Here is a 22,575-nt window from a genome sequence, read left to right on the forward strand (position 1 = left end):
TCAAAACCATGCTATAATCACTGCTGAACACTGACCTTTTTCCTCAGGAGTTTAATGAAATAAACATGGTGCTTTGCAAAACAGGATCATATTGAACTCCCAACACAAGCATGCACAGGTTAATCTCCTCACTCACACGTTCACAGCATTGGCCCTGCCTACCTCAACAGCTGCATGTCCTTTCGCAAACCTTCCATACACCTCTGCTTGCCGTGAAACTCCTTATAATTTACTCCTAAAGCTCGGACCAACCTACCACTACTCATGAGAACTTTCTCCTCACTCCTTGAGTTGTACAAGAAGCTGAAGAGCTGGCTATTTGAGTAGCCCCACCCTCCCTTGGCAAGGCTACACTTGTACAAAAAGTGCCAAGCCCAATTAGAGCTGCTCGACATGTGGGCAAAATGGCCTTATGTGGTCGTGCATTACTGCCACGCGGACCTAGAGCCCCCGTCTGTGTATTAGGAGGAGAAAGCCAAGATCTGTATCAGGCGCACTCTGCCGATCTAGAAGGTTGGACGTCAAAACAAACAATTTTGAGAAAATCGTGATAAGTGTAGTAATGCACGACCACATATAAGGCCATTTTGCCCACATGTCGAGCAGCTCTAATTGGGCTTGGCACTTTTTGGCATCCCACGTAGAACATATCAATCGAGAGAGGACTTTCAAATCTCTCCTATTTTGTGCTCCACAAAAGAGACCGCGTCACCCTTACTTTATAGATGCCGTTTATTCAGCTTTAAATGAGAAGATCCCCCAAGCTTTTATATGTGTGTGTATGTGTATATATATATATATATATATATCCACACGCTGGTTCACAGGTCCCCGACCCTTGAGCGCTCTTCACGGGTGCTGACACCTACGGCGGAACCACGCCGTTTTATAACATCATACTCTCCCTCCAGTTAGAGGGATAAATGGGCGCACTCCCTTAGATTTGCCACAATTTCGTTTATTAAAGGTTAAATTTGGGCAATGGAAAGCATTTGATCAACGCGTTTCGATGCTGCAAGCATCTTGGTCACGATCAACTTCCTCCTTTTTTCCAAATCTATTTAAAGCAATCACATGATTATTACATCATTTCCTCATTATAATCGCTCGGCATTGTGGTTATTGTAGTTTTTCAAATTTTTATGTTTTTCTTTTTTATAAAATTAAAGTCTCTTTGACAATTTTGTTTCTAGTTCATGAGGAGAATAATGACGTCTTATTTTCCTAAGAGAGTTCATACCACATGGGGTTTTTTCATGATCCAGTCCGTTACATTTCCATCCCTCCAGTGGGATTTGATTTATTTTTATTTTTATCATTTTATTCTTGTTTTCATTTCAATCCCTCATGTGGGGTTCATTTCTTTTTTTATCTTTTGCAGTTTGTTTTCATTTTTGTTTTCTCCCCTCCAGTGGGGTTTTTTGTTTATCTCCATATTCATTTTCTCCAAATTTTAGATCTTACTATTCCTGTCCTTTGTCAATTGACTTTGCTGCTCCTATTTAACCGAGATGAATATACAGCTCCTCTGATTGGTTAAGGCCCCACGGGTTTAGAGTTCTGAAATTTATTATGTGGCGTGATTCCCTTTTGTATACACATATATATATATACACACACATATATATATATATATATATATATATATATATATATATATATATATATATATATATATATATATATATATATATTCACTGAAAAAACCATAGGTTTTACACACGTTATAGTTAGGAAGTAGCATTTACAAAACCTATGAAATTCACTGAAAAAACCATAGGTTTTACACACGTTATAGTTAGGAAGTAGCATTTAAAAAACCTATGCAATGCACTGCTGATGACGTCACATATTACATCACTCATGACATGGTCAGTGACATCACTCATGACATCACTGATGACACCATCCTTGTGACAGAGTGACAGACCTCCTTTCACTGTAATGTAACCCTTGAAACGCATATTCAAAAATAGAAACTAAAATTTTCAAAAAAATGGAGATACCCATACCAGTTACAACAACCAATTCAATAATTCCACCATCTATATACACATCCACTCATTCACCAACAGTTCTATATAGTCACTCATACATATACTCACTCATCATATGTAGTGATACACCTATACATCTTGTTACACACCGACAGTCATCCAAAAGTTACTCACACACATACTCACACATGCAAATAAACTATTGAACATCCATTTATTTGCATATACAGCTATACACACACTACCACTTTACTTCTAAGGAAACTTACACATACTTACTCTCTTAAACAATCACTTATAGAAACACATACTAATTTAAATAGGAACTCTTACAATCTCTTACTCTAAGATATACTCACTTATATACATCAATATTCACATACACTAGATTAAAACATATGTAGTTACTGATAAACAAACTAGTGAGACACTCATTCACTCAGTAACACACACATATACACAGTCATCCACCTATACAGTCCTGCACATATGCTGTCTTCAGAACACATACAAAGAGAGTCAGTCATTCATGCATCTATGTGCTAAGTAATACCTCCAGCAAACCATACAAACACTCATACTGATACTAAGAAAAACGTCTAATAACCTATATACATACACATGTACCTACTCACCAACCCATGCAGCCACTTATACACAAAGTGAAACAGTAATACATATATTTAAACATTACTCACTAATATTTATTTTTCAGAAAGACACACATTCACTGGATGGTGTCATCAGTGATGTCATGAGTGATGTCACTGACCATGTCATGAGTGATGTAATATGTGACGTCATCAGCAGTGCATTGCACGCGCAAGTTATAGTGATTCCAACTAACTATAACGTGGGAATTTCAATGGTTTTATGCGAGTAAAACTTCCAGCTAACTATAACTGGTGTAAAACCTATGTTTTTTTCAGTGAATTTCATAGGTTTTGTAAATGCTACTTCCTAACTATAACGTGTGTAAAACCTATGGTTTTTTCAGTGAATTTCATTGGTTTTTAAAATGCTAATTCAGAAATATCTCGTGTATACAACCTATACTTTTGTCAAAGTTCTGGCAATATTTTTTTCGGAAACAAGCCGTTTTCTTCACTGTTCAAGTTGCATAGAGACTCCTTGTAAAGCGATACAGAATTAGAAAGTCTGTACCTTGCCTTTTTTTCAACGCATTAAAATTTGTCTGTAAATAAAAATAGCCTTTCTAAACTTTCGTGCACGACCCGGTGTGCGCACTCTCTGCAACAGTTCTCAATAAAATGGATAGCGCATTTCCAGGCTTTCGTGCGCGACCGACTGCGCGCACCCGCCTATATATTTCGTGAAAACTTTGCAATCTGAACTTATTGAATTTCTTCATAGACCCATCAAAGAACTTATAATACGTCAAAGAGACTAAACCTAGGCTTCTTTTTTAATATTATGAAAATTTTCATTAAATGGAGCCGAATGTCTTTTTAAACTTTCGTGTGTGACCGAATGTACACACCTTGGTATTTTAAAAAAATATATAAAAGATTTTATACTTTAACAATTGTATGCTTGAATCGAGCTCAGAAGATATATTAAATCCGGATATGTTTGGATTTACTCCTTTTCACGTTTTGAAACTTCGCTGAATTAGACTGCTACTTCCAAATGGCGTACGTGACCAGATACTATCACCGCGTACTCGTCCTGAGACGCGCATGTGAAGTCATGTGACTTGAAAACAACACTTCCAATTGGTTCTTAGTAGTTTCTATTCTGCAATTTACACGGAGCACTCCACCCACTTCTCTCACTATCTTTTCTACTCTCAAAAGAGAACAACGTTCAACACCCTTCGGAAGACTTTGCTGAAATGGCTGCCGCCCCGCATTCATCTTCCGAATCTGAAGGAAATGAGCGACTACCTTTAAAAAGAAAAAAGGAATCTTTTATTTGGCAATTTTTCACTTATCCTGAAGAACAAAAGAAAGTAAATGCGCCAAAAGTTACCTGCACGATATGCAATTCGGTTCTCTCAAGAGGAAATCCAAGAAAAAAATATTCCTTTTCCATACATACCATGGTGCGGCATGTCAAACAAGTGCACCCTGTGGAATTTGCACAGGCATCGACAAGAGCCCTGGCCACGCTATTACCATCAGAGGTGGCCAGCACATCTTCTGGTGGACGACCTGTATCTCCATCGAGTGCTGTGATGGACTTGCGACCATATCTTGCAAAGGTGCACATGAAATGCAACGAGTGTGGAGAAATTCTTCTGTACGGAGAGCAGAGCCTCATTCTTACTAAACTAAAAATTGAGAGTCATAAATGCCCCGAGAAAAGATAAATTTCTTCATTTCATTTTGATCCTGTGTCACACATGAAAATGTTGTTGCAAGTTTAAAAAATCAAAAACTGCATGACACTGTTCCTGTCAAGGTAGCATAGCTGGCGGCCTAGGGGGTGGAGGACCGTTGTGCAAATACCCCGGGGAGGACTCTGGATATGCTTGGTCCCTGAGATTCTTCGATGTCACTGCCTTCCACAAATGGCATAAGTCCTGGATGTTCGGTGCCATACTTGAGGGTTTGACCTAAAGACACGTCCTGCGGTGCCCTGGTCCAAAATCAAAAACAACATAACACTTGTTTTAAAGAAAAAAAAAAAAAGTTCTTTTCAGAACTAAATCATTCTACCAAAAAGAGCTCCAGGAGCATATTATAAAGGGGGTTTATCTCGTTCGTGCGCACGCACCCGCCTATATATTTCGTGAAAACTTTGCAATTGCAACTCATTAAATTTCTTCATAGACCCATCAAAGAACTTATACTACGTCAAAGACACTAAACCTAGGCTTCTTTTTTATTATTATGAAAATTTTCATTAAATGGAGCCGAATGTCTTTTTAAACTTTCGTGCGTGACCGAATGTACACACCTTGGTATTTTAAAAAAAATATATAAAAGGTTTATTTATTTTATTTATTTTATTTATTTGAGATTTTTTTTTGCGCAACAATTACCCTTGGGTGTCTCGGCGCATGTGGTTAATCAGATAAGGACCAAATACACACCGGCTTACTGGTCAAATAACCATGTCTTAAGAAGCTTACGGAAGCCTACCAAGTTGGGGGCGGTTTTAATGCTGAGAGGGATGGTGTTCCATAGCTTGGGTGCAGCTACCATGAAACGCCTATCTCCCCAAGTCACTGTTTTAGTTCGAGGGACTGGGAGCATGTATATATTTGCGGATCTGAGCTGTCTTTTTGGGGTGTACAATTGGAAAGCCTCTCGTAGAAACCTAGGTCCTGTATTATGTATAGCTTTGTAGGCAATACATAATGCCTTGAATTTGATGCGGTTTTCCACTTTTAGCCAATGAAGCTGTCGAATTGCTATGGTTGTCGGATGGCGTCGGGGGATACCAAGCAAAATTCTGGCTGCCGCGTTCTGTATAGACTGAAGCTTCAGTAGGACTTGTTTTTGAGTATTCAGAAAGAGGGCATTCCCATAGTCCATTTTCGAAAATACCAAAGTTGTGATAAGGGTTTTCCCTGCTGATACTGGGAGATAGGGCATGAGTTTCCTTATTTTCTTCAAAACATAAAAGGCAGATGACACTACCTTATTTACGTGATGATTGAAAACCAGTTTACTGTCAAAAATGACTCCCAGGTTTCTGACCTTGGCAACAGGAACAGGCGGGGGGCCCATCTGGCTGGGCCACCAGATGGGTGACCATTCAGGGGATAGGTTGCCAAAGGTCATGACCTCGGTCTTATCTGAATTAAGTTTCAGACAATTTGTTGACATCCAGGCGCAAACGACCAGCATTGCTTCTTGAAATTTTGCTGCCACCACTGGACCATCTTTATGCACTGCCAGGACTAATTGGGTGTCGTCTGCGTAGGACGTCAGACGCAACCCATGATTTTTTATTATCCTCGCTAAGTCCGCTACATAGATATTAAACAGCGTCGGACTTAGCGAGGAGCCCTGGGGGACCCCACATGGGGTTGCGGAAACAGGAGAGTAAAAGTTGCCCAACCTTACTGTCTGCGTGCGATTGTTCAAAAAAGATGAGATAAGATCTCTTGCCACATCGACAATCCCTAGGGCTGTGACACGGTCGATCAAGATTGCATGATCGACCGTGTCAAAGGCCGCGGACAGGTCCAAGAGTATAAGGACTGCTGCTCCTCCTTGGTCCATGATGGATCTAATTTCATCAGATGCCTTTATAAGTGCAGTCTCGGTCCCATGGCCCTTTCTGAACCCAAACTGAGTATCGTCTAAGAGATTATGAGAGTCGACGAACTCCGAGAGCTGGTGGTTCATTAGGGCTTCACAGACTTTTGCTGGGAAAGGAAGACCCGCAATTGGTCTGTAATTGGCTGAGACTGCAGGGTCCAGAGATGGTTTTTTTAGCAGAGGTTTTATAACCGCATTCTTCCAGCCAACTGGATATATGCCAGTTTGGAATATAGCATTGCATATATCCGTGAGAGGGGAAGAGATTGCCTCATTTATGGCGTTCATCACCATCGGGGGGCATGGGTCGAGCGGAGAGCCTGCCTTGGTGATGGCAATGAGCCTGCTAACCTTGTCAATAGTGACTGGCTGAAAGGAGGGGAAGATGGCATATCCACTATGAGCTTGATGACTTGTCTCCCTGTTCTCTCCTCTAGTGTTTACGGTAAAGGAAGAGTAAATATCCGCAACCTTAGTGGAGAAGAACGTAGCCAAAGAGTCACATAAGGTTTGTGAGGGTTCAATCCCAGGTCCTGATGGGGGGTTGGACAAAGTGTTTACCACCGAAAACAGCTCTCTCGCTGAATTGTGAGAAGTCTCAATTTGAGTGGAGAAGAAAGCCTTTTTTTGCGTAGTGATGGCCTTTTTATAAATTGCCAGAGCATCTTTATAAGATTGCTTTGCTACAGGGCAATACTGCTTGCGCCACCGCCTCTCCAAGTTCCTACAATGTTGTCTATGTAGCCTAAGCTCCTCCGTAAACCATTTTGCAGAAGGGGAGGTTCTGTTAGAGAAAATAAATTTCTCCGGGGCCACTTGATTAGCCGCATTCTGGATCCAGTCTTGGAACTGGGCTGTTAATACATCCGGACTATTGGAACCTGTAAGTGGGGAGGAGGTCAGAATATCCATGAACCGCGGAATATCTGCGTTTTTCCATGGCCTAATTCCTATCCTATTTCTTGGTCTACATTGAGGGGGATTGGGGGTCCGTGATTTTATGGTGAAGATGATAGCTTTGTGATCAGTCCATGCTAATGGCAGAACATCCACCATCATGATGTCGGGGTTGTTAGTAAACAAACCATCCAGCGTATGTCCGGCTTGATGTGTTGGGCCCTTCACTAGTTGCTGCAGTCCCAAGATTTGTAAATCATCAATGAGCTGCGCAGTATCTTTGTTCTCCTGATCTTCTAGGGGAAAATTAAAATCACCCAGAATTAAATAGTCTGGGGATCCTATAATATGAACATTAAAATCAGAAAGAGTGGCTAAAAATTTGTTCCGTGTGCCTGGGGGTCTATACAGGAGAATCCCTTTAAGGGCTTGCTTGTGGTTGAGATTAATAGTGAATGTTGCAGATTCGCAATCTAGGCTCTGGATGAGGTCAAGTCTGGAGCGGTATGTATCCTTATAAATAATGGCTATACCGCCCCCTCTTCCAGTTGTTCTGTCCTGCCTTGCCACACTATACCCTTCCGGGATTGCCTGGCAAAAATCAGGGCCTGAGGCATCGTCCCCCCAGGTTTCCGTGACAAAAAGCATATCTAAGTCCTGGTCGAGGATGCATTCCCTGATGTGTAGACTGTGGCACGGGAGGGAACGTACATTAATGAGTGCTGCCCGATATATAACTTTATGTGGCAATTCCGATCTGTTGCAGGGAGGTTTACCTGATATGCCAAATGTAACGTTCTGAGCAAGGCTAGGGCATGGCAATTGGTAGGTGCACCCAGGGCAGATATCAGGGGTATAGTTTATGTTGGTGGAGAGGGGCCTGCGTTTACATCGCCAACTTATGGTACCTGGATCCAAGTCCCTCAGTTGAGAGGACGTATAATGTAAGGGGCGGACGTTGGCATAAGAAGGAGTAGCGCCAGGGGAAGAGGCCCTAGGCCCGGGCCAGGCGCGGACGGGCGCAGACGGGCTGGTCTTAGGCGCGTCTTCGGCGCGCGCCCGCTGCGCACGTCCGCTGCGCATCCTTACGAGCGAGGGCTAAATAGCTGCCTCTCGTTCTGCTTGTCAGAGGCTAGAGCGCGTCCCGAGCCGTCCCAATATGGCGGCTGTGCTCGTGGGCGGCTCTGAATACCCTGACTCCCTCCTCTCTGACGGGACTTCCCACGGCGGCAGGGAGAGGGTTGTGCAAGTGGCAAGTGCAGTCACAGTATCAGACAATAAACACAGTGAGTGAGCCCAGTTTAAAAACACGTATTAATCACGTTTTTAAAAATACACTCTAGTAACACGTATTGGATCACGTTAAAAATAGTTATTAGCAGCAACAATGATTTTTAGCAGCAACAGATAGTTTAAAATTCTAATAGCAGCGGTATGTGTCTCCTAGCAATCAGGAACGTTTTACAAGTATGAGCGCGATGTGCATGGGTCCGCAAAGTTAATCAACTGCACCCAGCCTCGCTCCGCCTAAATAGCTGCCTCTCGTTCTGCTTGTCAGAGGCTAGAGCGCGTCCCGAGCCGTCCCAATATGGCGGCTGTGCTCGTGGGCGGCTCTGAATACCCTGACTCCCTCCTCTCTGACGGGACTTCCCGCGGCGGCAGGGAGAGGGTTGTGCAAGTGGCAAGTGCAGTCACAGTATCAGACAATAAACACAGTGAGTGAGCCCAGTTTAAAAACACGTATTAATCACGTTTTTAAAAATACACTCTAGTAACACGTATTGGATCACGTTAAAAATAGTTATTAGCAGCAACAATGATTTTTAGCAGCAACAGATAGTTTAAAATTCTAATAGCAGCGGTATGTGTCTCCTAGCAATCAGGAACGTTTTACAAGTATGAGCGCGATGTGCATGGGTCCGCAAAGTTAATCAACTGCACCCAGCCTCGCTCCGCCTAAATAGCTGCCTCTCGTTCTGCTTGTCAGAGGCTAGAGCGCGTCCCGAGCCGTCCCAATATGGCGGCTGTGCTCGTGGGCGGCTCTGAATACCCTGACTCCCTCCTCTCTGACGGGACTTCCCGCGGCGGCAGGGAGAGGGTTGTGCAAGTGGCAAGTGCAGTCACAGTATCAGACAATAAACACAGTGAGTGAGCCCAGTTTAAAAACACGTATTAATCACGTTTTTAAAAATACACTCTAGTAACACGTATTGGATCACGTTAAAAATAGTTATTAGCAGCAACAATGATTTTTAGCAGCAACAGATAGTTTAAAATTCTAATAGCAGCGGTATGTGTCTCCTAGCAATCAGGAACGTTTTACAAGTATGAGCGCGATGTGCATGGGTTTATACTTTAACAATTGTATGCTTGAATCGAGCTCAGAAGATATATTAAATCCGGATGTGTTTGGATTTACTCCTTTTCACGTTTTGAAACTTCGCTGAATTAGACCGCTACTTCCAAATGGCGTACGTGACCAGATACTATCACCGCGTACACGTCCTGAGACGCGCATGTGAAATCATGTGACTTGAAAACAACACTTCCAATTGGTTCTTAGTAGTTTCTGTTCTGCAATTTACACGGAGCACTCCACCCACTTCTCTCACTATCTTTTCTACTCTCAAAAGAGAACAACGTTCAACATCTTTCGAAAGACTTTCTTTTCACGCGATAATGTGAAATACTGAGATTGTTACAGGATTTTCTATCAGATATGTGTTCCCATTTCTGTTGAAGCACTAACACCGTGGAAAATTCCACCGATAGCAGTGATATTTTTAACGCCGAGCACCGGCGATTTTTATCACTTAGAAGCCTTCCTATTATGAAGGTTTATCTCCTAAGTCTCTGATTCTCAAACTGTGCAACGCGGCTCCCCTGTGTGCCGTAATAAGGTGCTAGGGGCGCCGCGCACATTCTAGTGTGACTAACCATCCATAAATTCCACGGACATCTCTACCCTGTTATCTGCAATTGTGAACATCAAAAGGAGCTGCGCTACGCCCCTGTAAGAGGCCTCACTCCCACTGCTGCAACGGCTTGGCAGTCCTCCAGATGCACAGGAAGTTCTGTGTCGGTCTCAATACCACTTATGAAATGAAAATAAGCACTGAAGAATATTTATGCTGTAGCAGGAGGAGTACTACATGCTTGCAGAATGCATTCTATTACCTATAAAAAAGTGAAACACCCACGCTACAATCATATAGAATACTTCCTCTAAAGAAGCCTGTGAATAACTTTAAAACATCAGGTTAACCTTTTTTTACTCTCTCATCATTGTTAAAGATAAGTATTTACAATACTATATTAAACAATGCCATGGTTGTTGCTTTTTAATTTTAAAAATCTTGCAATCTTTCACAAACCCAATACTCATCGCTTCTTTTTCGTGACAAAAATATTGCAATATTACATACCTACATAGAATAACAGAAAAAACATAAAACTACAAAGGCCAAACAGTCTACTAAACGCGGATTTGTAACCTATGGGGCAGATTTATGTTAACTACTTCATACCCAGATATGCACCAGTTAATGTGCACCACAGTATGCTAGTGCTCCGTTACCCATAGTGTGCCACATTTGAAATGTGGCGCACCATGGTACAAAAACACCATACATGCGTAACACATCTGTACTGAAAAAGTAATACATTGCTAGAGTTTCATCGCAACTGTGATGCAGCTCCAGCAAGGCTCACCAATGCACTATATTCACAATGCTGCGTCAATACCTACGCCTGCTTCAAGCACATGCACAGTTTTGAAACAGCATGGGCCTGAAAGTCACTGAGTTAAATATCATACATTACAGTCGGCCACTTTCAAGACGCATTCCTTCAGAGGAACACTTACCGTTTATTAGAGGTAGATCGTCCGACTCCACCGGAGGACACCCCTAATAAAAAAGACATATATATAAAATGCGGACTAGCCGCTGTATCGTGCTAGCAAACTTTAACTTAAAAATCGTTAGAAAAAACAAAAGGAATCGAGCAAAATCAGTAGGCCACTGATAGGATCTCTTTTTGACCTCGCTAAAATAGAAACATTAGGAACAACCCCTCATGAGAAATATGAAACTAGTAAGAGAAACCGAGCTCGACGCCATGATGGCTGCAAGATGGCTCGGCTCCGCCGCCCACCCCGCCCAAAATAACGACAAACCCTATGCAAATATTATAAATAAATACAACACACCAGCAAAGTAACAGGGTAAAACGTTTTATTAAATAACTATTTACATGGCAGCCTGCTGCAACATGAAAACAACACTTCCAATTGGTTCTTACTAGTTTCTATTCTGGAATTTACACGCAGCACTCCACCCATTTCTCTCACTATCTTTTCTACTCTCAAGAGAGAACAACCTCCTACATTTTTCGGAAGACTTTGGTGAAATGGCTACCGTATCTCATTCATCTTCCGAATCTGAACAAAATGATCGACTACCTTTAAGAAGAAAAAAAGAATCTTTCATCTGGCAATTTTTCACTTATCCTGAAGATCAAAAGAAAGTAAATGCACCAAAAGTAACCTGCACGATATGTGACTCGTTTCTCTCAAGAGGAAATCCAACAAAAAAATATTCCTTTTCCATACATACCATGGTGCGGCATGTCAAACAAGTGCACCCTGTGCAATTTGCAGAGGCATCGACAAAAGCCCTGGCCACGCTATTACCATTAGAGGTGGCCAGCACATTTTCTGATCGACAACCTGTATCTCCATCGAGTGCAGAGATGGACTTGAGATATTTAACTATATATGGTCTATAACCTATGGTTTTTTCAGTGAATTTTCAAGGTTTTGTAAATGCTAATTCCTAACTATATATGGTCTATAACCTATGGTTTTTTCAGTGAATTTGCTCCGCCGCCCACCCCGCCCAAAATAACGACAAACCCTATGCAAATATTATAAATATACACAACACACCAACAAAGTAACAGGGTAAAACGTTTCATTAAATAACTATTTACATGGCAGCCTGCTGCAACATCGATCCAAATGCATGACACTGTTCCTGTCAAGGTACCAAAGCTGGCGGCCTAGGGGTGGAGGACCTTTGTGCAAATACCCCGGGGAGTACTCTGGATATGCTTGGTCCCTGAGATGCTTCAATGTCACTACCTTCCACAAATGGCATAAGTCCTGGATGTTGGGTGCCATAGTTGAGGGTTTGACCTAAAGACACGTCCTGCGGTCCCTGGTCCAACCATCACATATACCTCCGCCAGGAGACGGCGTGGGGTGCACTGGAAGGGAAAGGTGGCGCGAACGAGCCTCCCCCACCTCCCCAGGTGGAGGTTTCTCAGCTACACCCCTAAAGACACGTCCTGCGGTGCCCTGGTCCAACCATCACATATACCTGCGCCAGGAGACGGCGTGGGGTGCACTGGAAGAGAGAGGCGGCGCGAACGAGCCTCCCCCACCTCCCCAGGTGGAGGTTTCTCAGCTACACCCCAGCGCTTCACTGATCTCCTTGTCCTCAGTCAAGCATCAATAGTAAGATTTTCATAGGTGAGTGTAGGTTCATAGTTTGCCATCCACAGACTAAAAGCCTGGAGTGGGAGTGAAAAAACCATAACTAGGTAAGAAGGAACGCAGAGGCTGTAGGAAGGACTCTGCATATGCTTGGTCCCTGAGATGCTTCGATGTCACTACCTTCCACAAATGGCATAAGTCCTGATGTTGGGTGCCATAGTTGAGGGTTTGACCTAAAGACACGTCCTGCGGTGCCCTGGTCCAACCATCACATATACCTGCGCCAGGAGACGGCGTGGGGTGCACTGGAAGGGAGAGGTGGCGCGAACAAGCCTCCCCCACCTCCCCAGCGGGAGGTTTCTCAGCTGCACCCCAGCACTTCACTCGACATAGGCGGCCGGCTCCCGGGGTCCGGCGGAACTTTTAGCCTTTTGGTGACGCTTCCATTCTGGACCTTGTCCCACAATCCGTTTGACCTGAAGACACGTCCTGCGGTGCCCTGGTCCAACCATCACATATACCTGCGCCAGGAGACGGCGTGGGGTGCACTGGAAGGGAGAGGCGGCGCGAACGAGCCTCCCCCACCTCCCCAGGTGGAGGTTTCTCAGCTACACCCCAGCGCTTCACTCGACAAGATGAGTTGCGCCCGCTCCTGCGGCACATTGCCTCGCTCGGCCAGCTGAATTACGCCTGCTCCTGCTATTACAGCGTCTCACCCGCCATCCGGCTGAATTGCACCCACTCTTGCGGTACAGCGACAGGCGGCTGCCACAGAGCTTAGAAAATGGCGGTCGGCTCCACAGACTTGGGCCTGGCCTGCAAGGATGGCTCTGGACAACCCTGGAACTCGGACGCTTGACTGCTACGGCATGGGCCCCATTCCCAAAAGCGTCCCATCAGCCTTGAAGATTCTACAAGAGTCACCGGGGCCCCCGACTCCCGCAGAATTCCGGTAGGGAGCTTCTGCCATGATTGCTCGCAGAATTGCCACGACGTAGCCACGGGGTGCTCTCATGCTGACGCCAGCTTCAGTCTGAAACTTCCAGAAACACTGTAGACTACCAATTCAATCAGTTCCGGTGGAGCCCCAACGACGTATCGCGTTGTTGCATAATGCGTCATATGACACGCCGCGTTAGCGCACCCGGAAGTGCTCCGGTGCGCGAAGCGCAACTTCCCGGAAGCAATCCGGGGCGCGGCGCGGAGCGCGTAACGTAAGCATAACAGGTCATGTGACTTGTTAATAAAACTTTTCATTGGTTTAGAAATACTTGTTGTCCCAAATGATGAAAACCCCTCCTTGTTTCCTCTTGGCTCCTGCCCCCTCCCCAAGTCTTGCTCGGCCAGCTGAGTTTTTCCCACTCTTGCAGCCTACGACCTGGATACGCCGGGGCGTTATGGATCAGTATGAGCAAATATACACTTGGGGATTCACAAGCAACAACAAGCCTTTGTATTTGGGGCTCTAAATCAACAACAGTGACAGAGAACAGAACCGAACTAAGCACTCAGGGGCTACGTTTAAACGTAACATCATCTCCCCAGAGGTACATCACCTTACACACACATGCACTCTGATCTCCTTGGCCTCAGTCAAGCATCAATAGTATGATTTTCATAGGTGAGTCTAGGTTCATGGATTTCCATCCACAGACTAAAAGCCTGGAGTGGGAGTGAAAAAACCATAACTAAGTAAGAAGGAAGGCAGAAACAGAATCTTCCTCTGCAACATCCGGCTCTGCATCGCTACTTACTTATAAATGCAGAAAAAACTCAATTAACACAAGGGCTCTTATCAGAGCCACCTTATATCAAAGCACTCAAACTTCTGATTTATCTCCATTTTCACACTCTTGTAAATAGGTGTGCGCGCCCGAGTGCGCGCACCACGCAACTTTAAAAAAAAAAATATATATATATTTTCGCCTTTAAGGACCTTACTGCACACCCTGAGAGAACCTACGCAGCAAAACAATCTCTACCTTCTCCCCTTTCCATGTTCCAACGCTTTGAAATGAACAATATATTTACTCGCAGTGACAAAATGGCGGTCAACACTTCCTGATTTCCTTCGAATCGAACGTTAACAGACGTCACGCAGCAAAAAAAAAATTCCGCTCACGCGCAGCCGCTTGAGTGCGCGCACTCGTGCGCGCGTATAGATATATAATTGACTTTAACTTTAATTTTCTCAGCAACTACTGAACGGATTTACACCATTCCAAAAAAAGCGTAATCTGCGAGCCGGACTCTACAGTTTTGCCAAATTTCTTATAAATCCATTCAGCCGTTCGACCTGTAGCCGTGTCTAAACGTCCTATGGAAAATAACATGGAGAAAACATGTTTTGGGACCCCCCTTTTATCTCAGCCCCCACTTCACCAATCACCCCCAAACTTTCAGGGAAGGAGCGCAGCGGACCGAGCCATCTTCTTTGAGAAATTCGCAAAGATTCATCCACCAGGGCCAAAGTTAATCCAAATAGAATGTTGAGGATTTCCTATGGAAACTAGGTCCTAACTATAACTACCTACTGGCGACCGCCAGTAGGATATATATATATATATATATATATATATATATATATATATATATATATATATATAATGTCTGTGTTTTATGTTGGCCCTGAAGAAGGTGATATACAGTATTCATGTTCACCGAAACGTACGTAGGCCCCTTACACCGGAGATCCATACTTGAGAAGAGAAAAAGAAATCCAGATCAAAGCAATATTTAATCTATGGAACATCAAGATATAAAATTGCGGATGTAAACATTTGTCAGTATCTGGAGAATCTCAGTTGTATTGCCTTTCTTTGTCACTGTATTTGTTTCTACAAAGTTTGTGATTATGTATGAGTAGATGTGATGGTGAGATCTAGGAATGAATGTTGTGATTTTTTGCACTATTTAACCACATCTGGGGGTTATGTGGAGTTTTTCGCTTTAATTCTTGTATTTAATGAATTTGCTTAGCTATACATTTTTTATAATGTATTTCAAAAATCTTACAAATCTGTTTGTTTCTTGAAAATTAAATGAAAACTAATAGAAGAAGAAAAATAAATAAAATGAAAAACAATATATCTGTTTGAAACTTTTTCATATGTGTTGCATCCATTAAAATTGTAGATTGAGTCACATAGGTCAGTTTAGAGGTTCCTTATTGGTGTTTTTTACTGCACTCTACTGACCTAGATGAGCAAAAGTGCTTACAGCTTTACAAAAATAATGAAAAGGAAGGTTCATTGCAGACTGGGCAAAAATGTAATCGTAATCTAAATAACAAAATACATGTGTAAAATTCTTTTTTTTTTTTAAAAGAAAGGCATATTCTAAAATTCATGTGCAGACACGACGGAGCTGTACAGGATGTTCCAGTCCTCAACGTGTTACGTGATGTTTGTACACCCATTCCCATGTTTCTCTGGTGCATGACCCATTTAAGCTCTGTCTTACTTTTCCTCTGAATCTAAATGCTTTAAATATAATCGTATGTTAAAAACATGAGGTCATGTTTTAAATGTGCTGTTCATTTTTTTTCTTTGGATAGGTTAATATTGCTCACTGGACCATTCAACATTCAAGAGCTACAGTAATCTACGTTCGAAATGGCAACCTATAAAGTGGTTTTACTGCGACATGGGGAAGGTGCCTGGACGGTGGAAAACCGGTTCTGTAGCTGGGTGGATCAGAGGCTGAGCATGGAAGGCATAGATGAAGCTCGAGCCTGCGGCAAGCATCTCAGATCTTTAGGCTATGAGTTTGATATGGTGTTTACCTCAGTTTTAAGCCGCTCCATTCAGACTGCCTGGCTGATAATGGAAGAGATGAATCAAGAATGGATTCCTGTACATAGCTCTTGGAGACTAAATGAGCGGCACTATGGAGCACTAATTGGTCTCAACAGAGCAGAGATGGCATTGAATCATGGCGAGGAACAAGTAAAGATATGGCGGAGAAGTTATGATGTTACTCCTCCCCCTATAGATGAATCCCATCCTTACTATCAGGAGATCTACACTGATCGCCGGTACAGTTGTTGTGATGTGCGGAAGGAGGACCTCCCCAAGTCTGAAAGCTTAAAAGATGTACTTGAAAGGCTATTACCATATTGGAACAAAGAAATGGTACCTGAACTGAAAAGAGGCAAACAAATTCTTATTTCTGCTCACGGAAACAGTGCAAGGGCGCTGCTGAAGCATTTGCAAGGTATTCTTGCTTTTATTGTATTGTATTATAGTTTTTCTATACTACTTACTACCTCTGTGCGGGGCCCTGAAGCACTTACTGACACGGATAACAGGCTGTATTGTCTGGGTGTGCGGTTGTGTTTGCCTTTGCTTTGAGCCTATGTGGGAAGTTTTTTATGTAATGCGCGAGGACCACTGAGGTGTGGTTATTTTGTTAAGGGACGCAATGCTTGGATGTGTGAGGGATGAGGAAATGAGAGATAGAAGCACATTTATTTATTGTTTGTAGTATGCTGGAAGCTCTGGTTAGCACTGCAGTTCCCTTTGTGTATTGGTATTTTTTACTTATGTTCTGAGTCCGGTTTCCTATGCTGGCTGCGGCAGGTCATCCACTCTGAGGTTATACGGATTTATCCACCTAAACAGTTCTAACATTATAACCCAAGTAAAATACAAACAAAAGTAACTTGTCGAAGATTTAATAATGCTAAGTATTAATAATGCTAAGTATTATCCACATTTGTTGCTTCTTGAATCCGTTCCATGGCAGTGATGAGTAAAAACCATTTAATGAGATTAGATTCACATTGTAGGATACTTCTCTTTGGGCATTGTACCACCAGGTGCTTGCATCTATCTGTTGGAAGATAATGAATCCCAAAAATAAATACGACTCCTGCTCAAATGTTTTTTTAATACAATGTAAATACTGCGGAATTTGCCCTACTATTATCCGCTTAGTTTCTATGTTTTGACCCGTTATGATAGTCCCCTAAGATTCCTGTATCTGTGAATGTACAAAAGCCATGGGTTAAGTAGAGGAAGGCTGAATTGTTCGCTGCCCTACTGGGCCCTGGCTTCCGCCCCTGTGTTGTCTTGCATGATTTTTTGCCATGTTCATTCACATTAAGCATGGGCGTAAAATCCGTTCCGCTCCCGGATTTTCGGTAAATTCGCAATCCGCGAACTCTCGCGAACTTACCGAAAATTCGTAAATCTGTGCGAAGCGGATTTTTTTGCTTGGTCGCACTTGCCAACTAGAATACTATACAATTTCGCGGGAGTAAACACTTGCGAAAACGTAGATGCGGCGGGCAGCGACAATCTCGCAATTGCGAGATTGCAAAATTTGCAATTTCGCACAAGAAATCCACCAGCAGGCAGCATAAACCTTGAAAATTATGATTTTTATCAGAATAACTCCTCAGGTTGACATTTGCCTGCAATTTTTTTTGCAAGGAGTCCATTTTGGGGGGGGGGTGGGAGGAAGGAAGTGCCCCACAGTCTCCAACTTCCTGTTCCTGTCCAGCAGGCTCCTCTCAGTGCTTTCTTCATGTGCTGGTCACTTTGATTTGGATCTTGACCTGGAAGCACTCAGCAGGTGCAAAAGTTCAATCTTATCATTAGTAACCATTCCCTGTAGTGCCTGGAAGGATTACTTTTTGTGGATGCTGCTGGATATTTGGATTTTTGCAAAACTGAAAGCACTCAGCAGGTGCAAAAGTTCAATCTTATCATTAGTAACCATTCCCTGTAGTGCTTCCTGAGGGGCCCCTTCAGAGTTCAGTTGCTGTTGGACTTGGGCCTTGTGGCAGGTTCACCCCTGAACGTTTTGCCTTGAAGTGTAGTGATTTCTGGTCTTTGCGCACTTTGACACTGTGGCGCAGTGTAAAGTGCGTGCGCTCCCTGAGTGTGTGGAGTGAGATAGGCCTGCCCTCCCATAGGAATGCATGGGGAATGTATGTGTCCCAGGTAGTTCCTGATGCGTGGGGAGTGCAGGCTCGAGTTTGGTATGTGTGAACTCGTGGGAGTGAATGCTGCGCAACGGTATGTGCGGCTTGCATGTGTCTAGTGGGGAAGGACCACTTCTAGACATGGCTGTGTGTGTGCAGTGAGGGTGCTGGAGTGTGATTGGCTGGAGCTGGCTGGCATGCCAGGCTCCAGGAAGTCTGGATGGGTCTGCCCGGTGGTGAGTGTGAGATTAGCATGAGTGATGTGTGGGAGGAGTGTACCTGTGTCCTGGATGGGCTGGGTTTTCCCCACACAATGCTGGCTCCGCCCCCCTGTGGTGTGTCTAACGACCCTAGCCTCCCCAGTGAATGAAATGGGTGGTTGGGCCATCAAGAGTGCTCCAGAACCAGCTGCGACTGGTTTCTCCCCCACCCTGCACCTTTAGACAAAGGGTTGCTCTGTATAAAAAGAGGCTGTAACCTCTTGAAAAATGTTCTTGTTCCCAACTAGAATCTTGCCAGGGGCGTGCTGCTGCTTGGGCTCAGGGATGGCTTGCCTCCCTGAGCCCTGCCCAGCCCCTGGACTTCTGCTGTCCTGGACTCTACCAGGACCTGATTGTTGGCTGTCTCCTGCCCTGTGCGCTGGCCCCTGGGCCCTGCATGCCCCTCCTGATGCCCAGGACCTTCTGCTGAGCCTTGTCCTGTGAGCCCTGTAGCGCTGGGGAGCGCTTTATTGACTGCTAGCGCTCAGAGCGCTCTGTTTTCCACTAAGCGCTTGGGAGCGCTTCCTTTCTGCCTGCAGCGCTGAGAGCGCTTTTATTGGTCAAACCGGTGCCCACCCGGCATTTGCGGAGTTCTGCTGCGCTCTGTATTTATTTACGAGAGCCCACCTCGCATTATAACTTTAAGAGCCGGTGCCCACCCGACATGGCCCCCTGATCACCGCCGCGGCCCCAAACCCAGAGAAAGATGGTCGCCGGCATCCCCACCCGGCCGCGCTGTGATTGGTCCAGCCGGCCGAGCCTCCTGATGATGCCTTCCCGGGGCCGCGCCGTGATTGGCTGGCCGGCCCGGGATTCCCTGATGACGATTTCCCCAGGCCGCGCCGTGATTGGCTGCCGGCCCGGGGAGATTCCCCTGTCCCGCCCCCGCCGGGGAGCGAGGCGGAAGCAGGCAGTGGTGCGAGCGTTGCGGGGCTCCCGTGACCAGGAGGGAGCCCCGGATACTGATTTGCCCAGGAGCCACGAAGGCTCCATGTCGAGGCCCGGTCCCGAGATGGGGGACCGGGTGAGGCAGAGACCGGCGCGTCTAGAGAAGCCGGTGAGTGCGGCGCCTCTGCAGAGAGCTCCTCAGCTCTTGGGGGCATTCCTTCTTTGAGCCCGGGGAGGCTCTGGCCTCATATTTGTTTTCGAGCCCAGAGAGGCTCCCCGCCCCCATTTTGTGTTCGGAGCCTAGTGAGAGGCTCGAAGCACCCCCAGTGTTCCCGGGTCCCCCGTGAGGGACCCTAACAGCCCAGTGAGGCTGCCTCTTTTTGATTCACGAGCCCTGAGAGGCTCAGGGGGCATTCTTGATTCACGAGCCCTGAGAGGCTCAGGTGCCCAATTATTTCGAGAGCCAGATGGCTAAAGGGGGCGCAGTGTTCCTGAGGGGCTAGTGAGAGCCCCAGGTGAGAGTTGTTCCCCAGCTGCCCAGCAAGTAGTGGGCAGCTGCACCGTTTAGGTATTTTGCTTCTAGGGACATGTTCTGGACTTTAGGAGTGAGGTGTACTCCTTCATCCCTGGCCTTTCCCCAGCTGCGCAGCACTTAGTGCCAGCTGCAGCGTTTAGGCCCCCCTGTCCTGTCCCTCAGCTGCCCAGCAAGTAGTGGGCAGCTGCTACGTTTAGGTCTTGGCGCAGTGGCGCAACCTGGACCCTGGACTTTGATGTAAGTTCATGTTACTGTGATTTCTGCAAAGTGCTCTTTGCTGCACCTCTGAATGTGTTGTTGATACATTATGTGCCCTGTTCCTTACACCGCTGAACGTGTGTTGATGCGTCATGTGTTCCTTACACCGCTGAATGTAGGTTCTGCATCATGTGTTTTGTCCCCAGGTCTATGCCCCTACTTGTATTGTGATACTGAGGTGGTTGTTCTTGCTAGTGCAGGTGGTGCTAGTAAGGTCCTGGTTCCCTGCGTGACCTGTTCCTAGGGTGGTTAGGATTGCGTAGGGGGTACTTACCAGTTACCAGTGGGTACTGGTTGTGTGCTTTGTCCTATTTTGTGTTACAGTGATCTTCTGTTATAAGTGATCCCAAGGGCTTGATACTAAGCTTGCCCCCTGACCAGAGTCCCAGGACCAGTGGACTCTATGGTGCCTTCCCTGCCAAATTGCTGGGACTTGTCTGATCTCCCTTGGCCCCTGGGGCCTCGCTGAAGTGTGCCTCGCTCGTTCCCCTCTGCAGCTCGTGCCGGCTGCCCGTCCAAGCCTCGAGCAGCGCCGCTCTCCCCTGAGCCGCGCTGCTTCGCTGGGTCGCCCGCATCCTGCCTTCCCCTCCTCTTCTGAGCCGCACACATTGGTCGCCCCAGAGAAACGCTTGTACCGTGCCGGCAGCCCGTCCAAGCCTCGAGCAGCGCCGCTCTCCCCTGAGCCGCGCCGCTTCGCTGGGTCGCCCGCTCAAGCTTACTAAGGAGGTCACTCGCATTATCCCGTGCAACCAGGACGGAAGGTACTGTCCGATAGGCTCTATGTTCTAAGTTCTAGGCCTACAAGTATGGTATTGTTACTTCTAAAAGTGCTGATTCCTGACAGTGGTCCAGGTGGCCCTGTCTTGTAAATAATCCCTTGTAAATTCTGCCCGTGCCTCTGGCACATTGTAAAGTGTGTGTTTTATCTAATGTGTTTTGGTGTAATACAAAGGCTATTTTTATATAACCTTGTGTGGAGTTTCCTTTGTGGTGGGCCTTTGGGTGTTGTTGCTGGGGTGCGTGCGCAAATACTTAACTTACATCGCCTCCAAGTTTAGCCTTGCTGCTCGCGCCACGTTACCTAGAGGGTGAGCAGGGGTTATCTTGGCGTGTAACTCCCTTGCCCTGACTTGGGAGTGGTGGTCTCTGACTGACTTTGGCGAAAGCCCTGGCCAGCCGGGGATCCCATTTCCAACAGTTGCCTACTTGCAACTATTCTATGACCCTGCTCTGACCCTCACAGCAGGCTCAGAAAAAGCAATTACAGATAAGGAAGCAGGTTCCAGCCAGGAAGTTCAAATTCTGAAACACATTAATCAGCCCCTAATTCATTTATGTCAGTTGAGGCAGGGCAGGTGTGCTTTTCCACCCATAATCTACAGTGATGAACTAGAGGGTGGCATGGGTGAGCCAGAGGGTGGCATGGGTGAGCCAGAGGGTGGCAGTGGTGAAACAGAGGGTGGCAGTGGTGAAACAGAGGGTGCTGTGATGAACCAGATGTAGAAACAACATGTTCGCGACCGTTGCTACCCGAAAAGTAAGTTCGCGTTTGCGAACTGGTACAAAATCCTCGCGAACTGGCAGAAATCCTTGCGAACACAAAAAAAATAAAAAATTCGCGAGAGTTCGCGGATTTTGCGGATTGCGAATCCGTAAATACGTAATTTCGCGGATTGCCAATTCGCAAAATCCGCCCATGCTTAATTCACATGTATTTCTACTCTGTTTCAGGTTTGTGAGAAGTTTTGTTCTGGTTTCCTACATTTCCATATTCTTTATTTCTTTTGCAGTATCTTGGGAGTTCGTAATTTGAGCAACTCATCCACAACACTATCCGTAAATTCTTTCTTGATTGCCCTCACATTACTGTATTGCATTTTTGCCACCTACATGCTATAGTTCAGCTATGTTAATTGTACCCCAGAATCCATTTGCCCTTCGATTGATGTTCCAAGCTTGCAATGAAGTAATGGAGGCATGTAGGGAGTCTTTCCATGCCGCCTGCAAATCCACTAATGGGGTAGTAGCATTCTCTCAGTGCTGGGAAAATTCCCGAATCCAGTTGTGTTCATATGAGGC

At 45.2% G+C, this 22,575-nt stretch overlaps 1 protein-coding gene across 2 annotated transcripts in view; it reads left to right on the plus strand.

Annotated features, from left to right (window-relative positions):
* BPGM (bisphosphoglycerate mutase) overlaps window positions 1-22,575 on the plus strand; it is a 280,243-nt gene that overhangs the window by 112,386 nt on the left and 145,282 nt on the right. For both annotated transcript variants that reach the window (XM_078673997.1, XM_078673996.1), the window contains exon 2: window positions 16,183-16,841. In XM_078673997.1, coding sequence (XP_078530123.1) covers window positions 16,241-16,841 — 601 coding nt within the window. In that variant the 5' untranslated portion in view covers window positions 16,183-16,240. The remainder of the gene's footprint in view (window positions 1-16,182; window positions 16,842-22,575) is intronic.

This window comes from Lissotriton helveticus, chromosome 1_1 (assembly GCF_964261635.1).
Source record: "Lissotriton helveticus chromosome 1_1, aLisHel1.1, whole genome shotgun sequence".
NCBI classification, from domain to species: domain Eukaryota; kingdom Metazoa; phylum Chordata; class Amphibia; order Caudata; family Salamandridae; genus Lissotriton; species Lissotriton helveticus.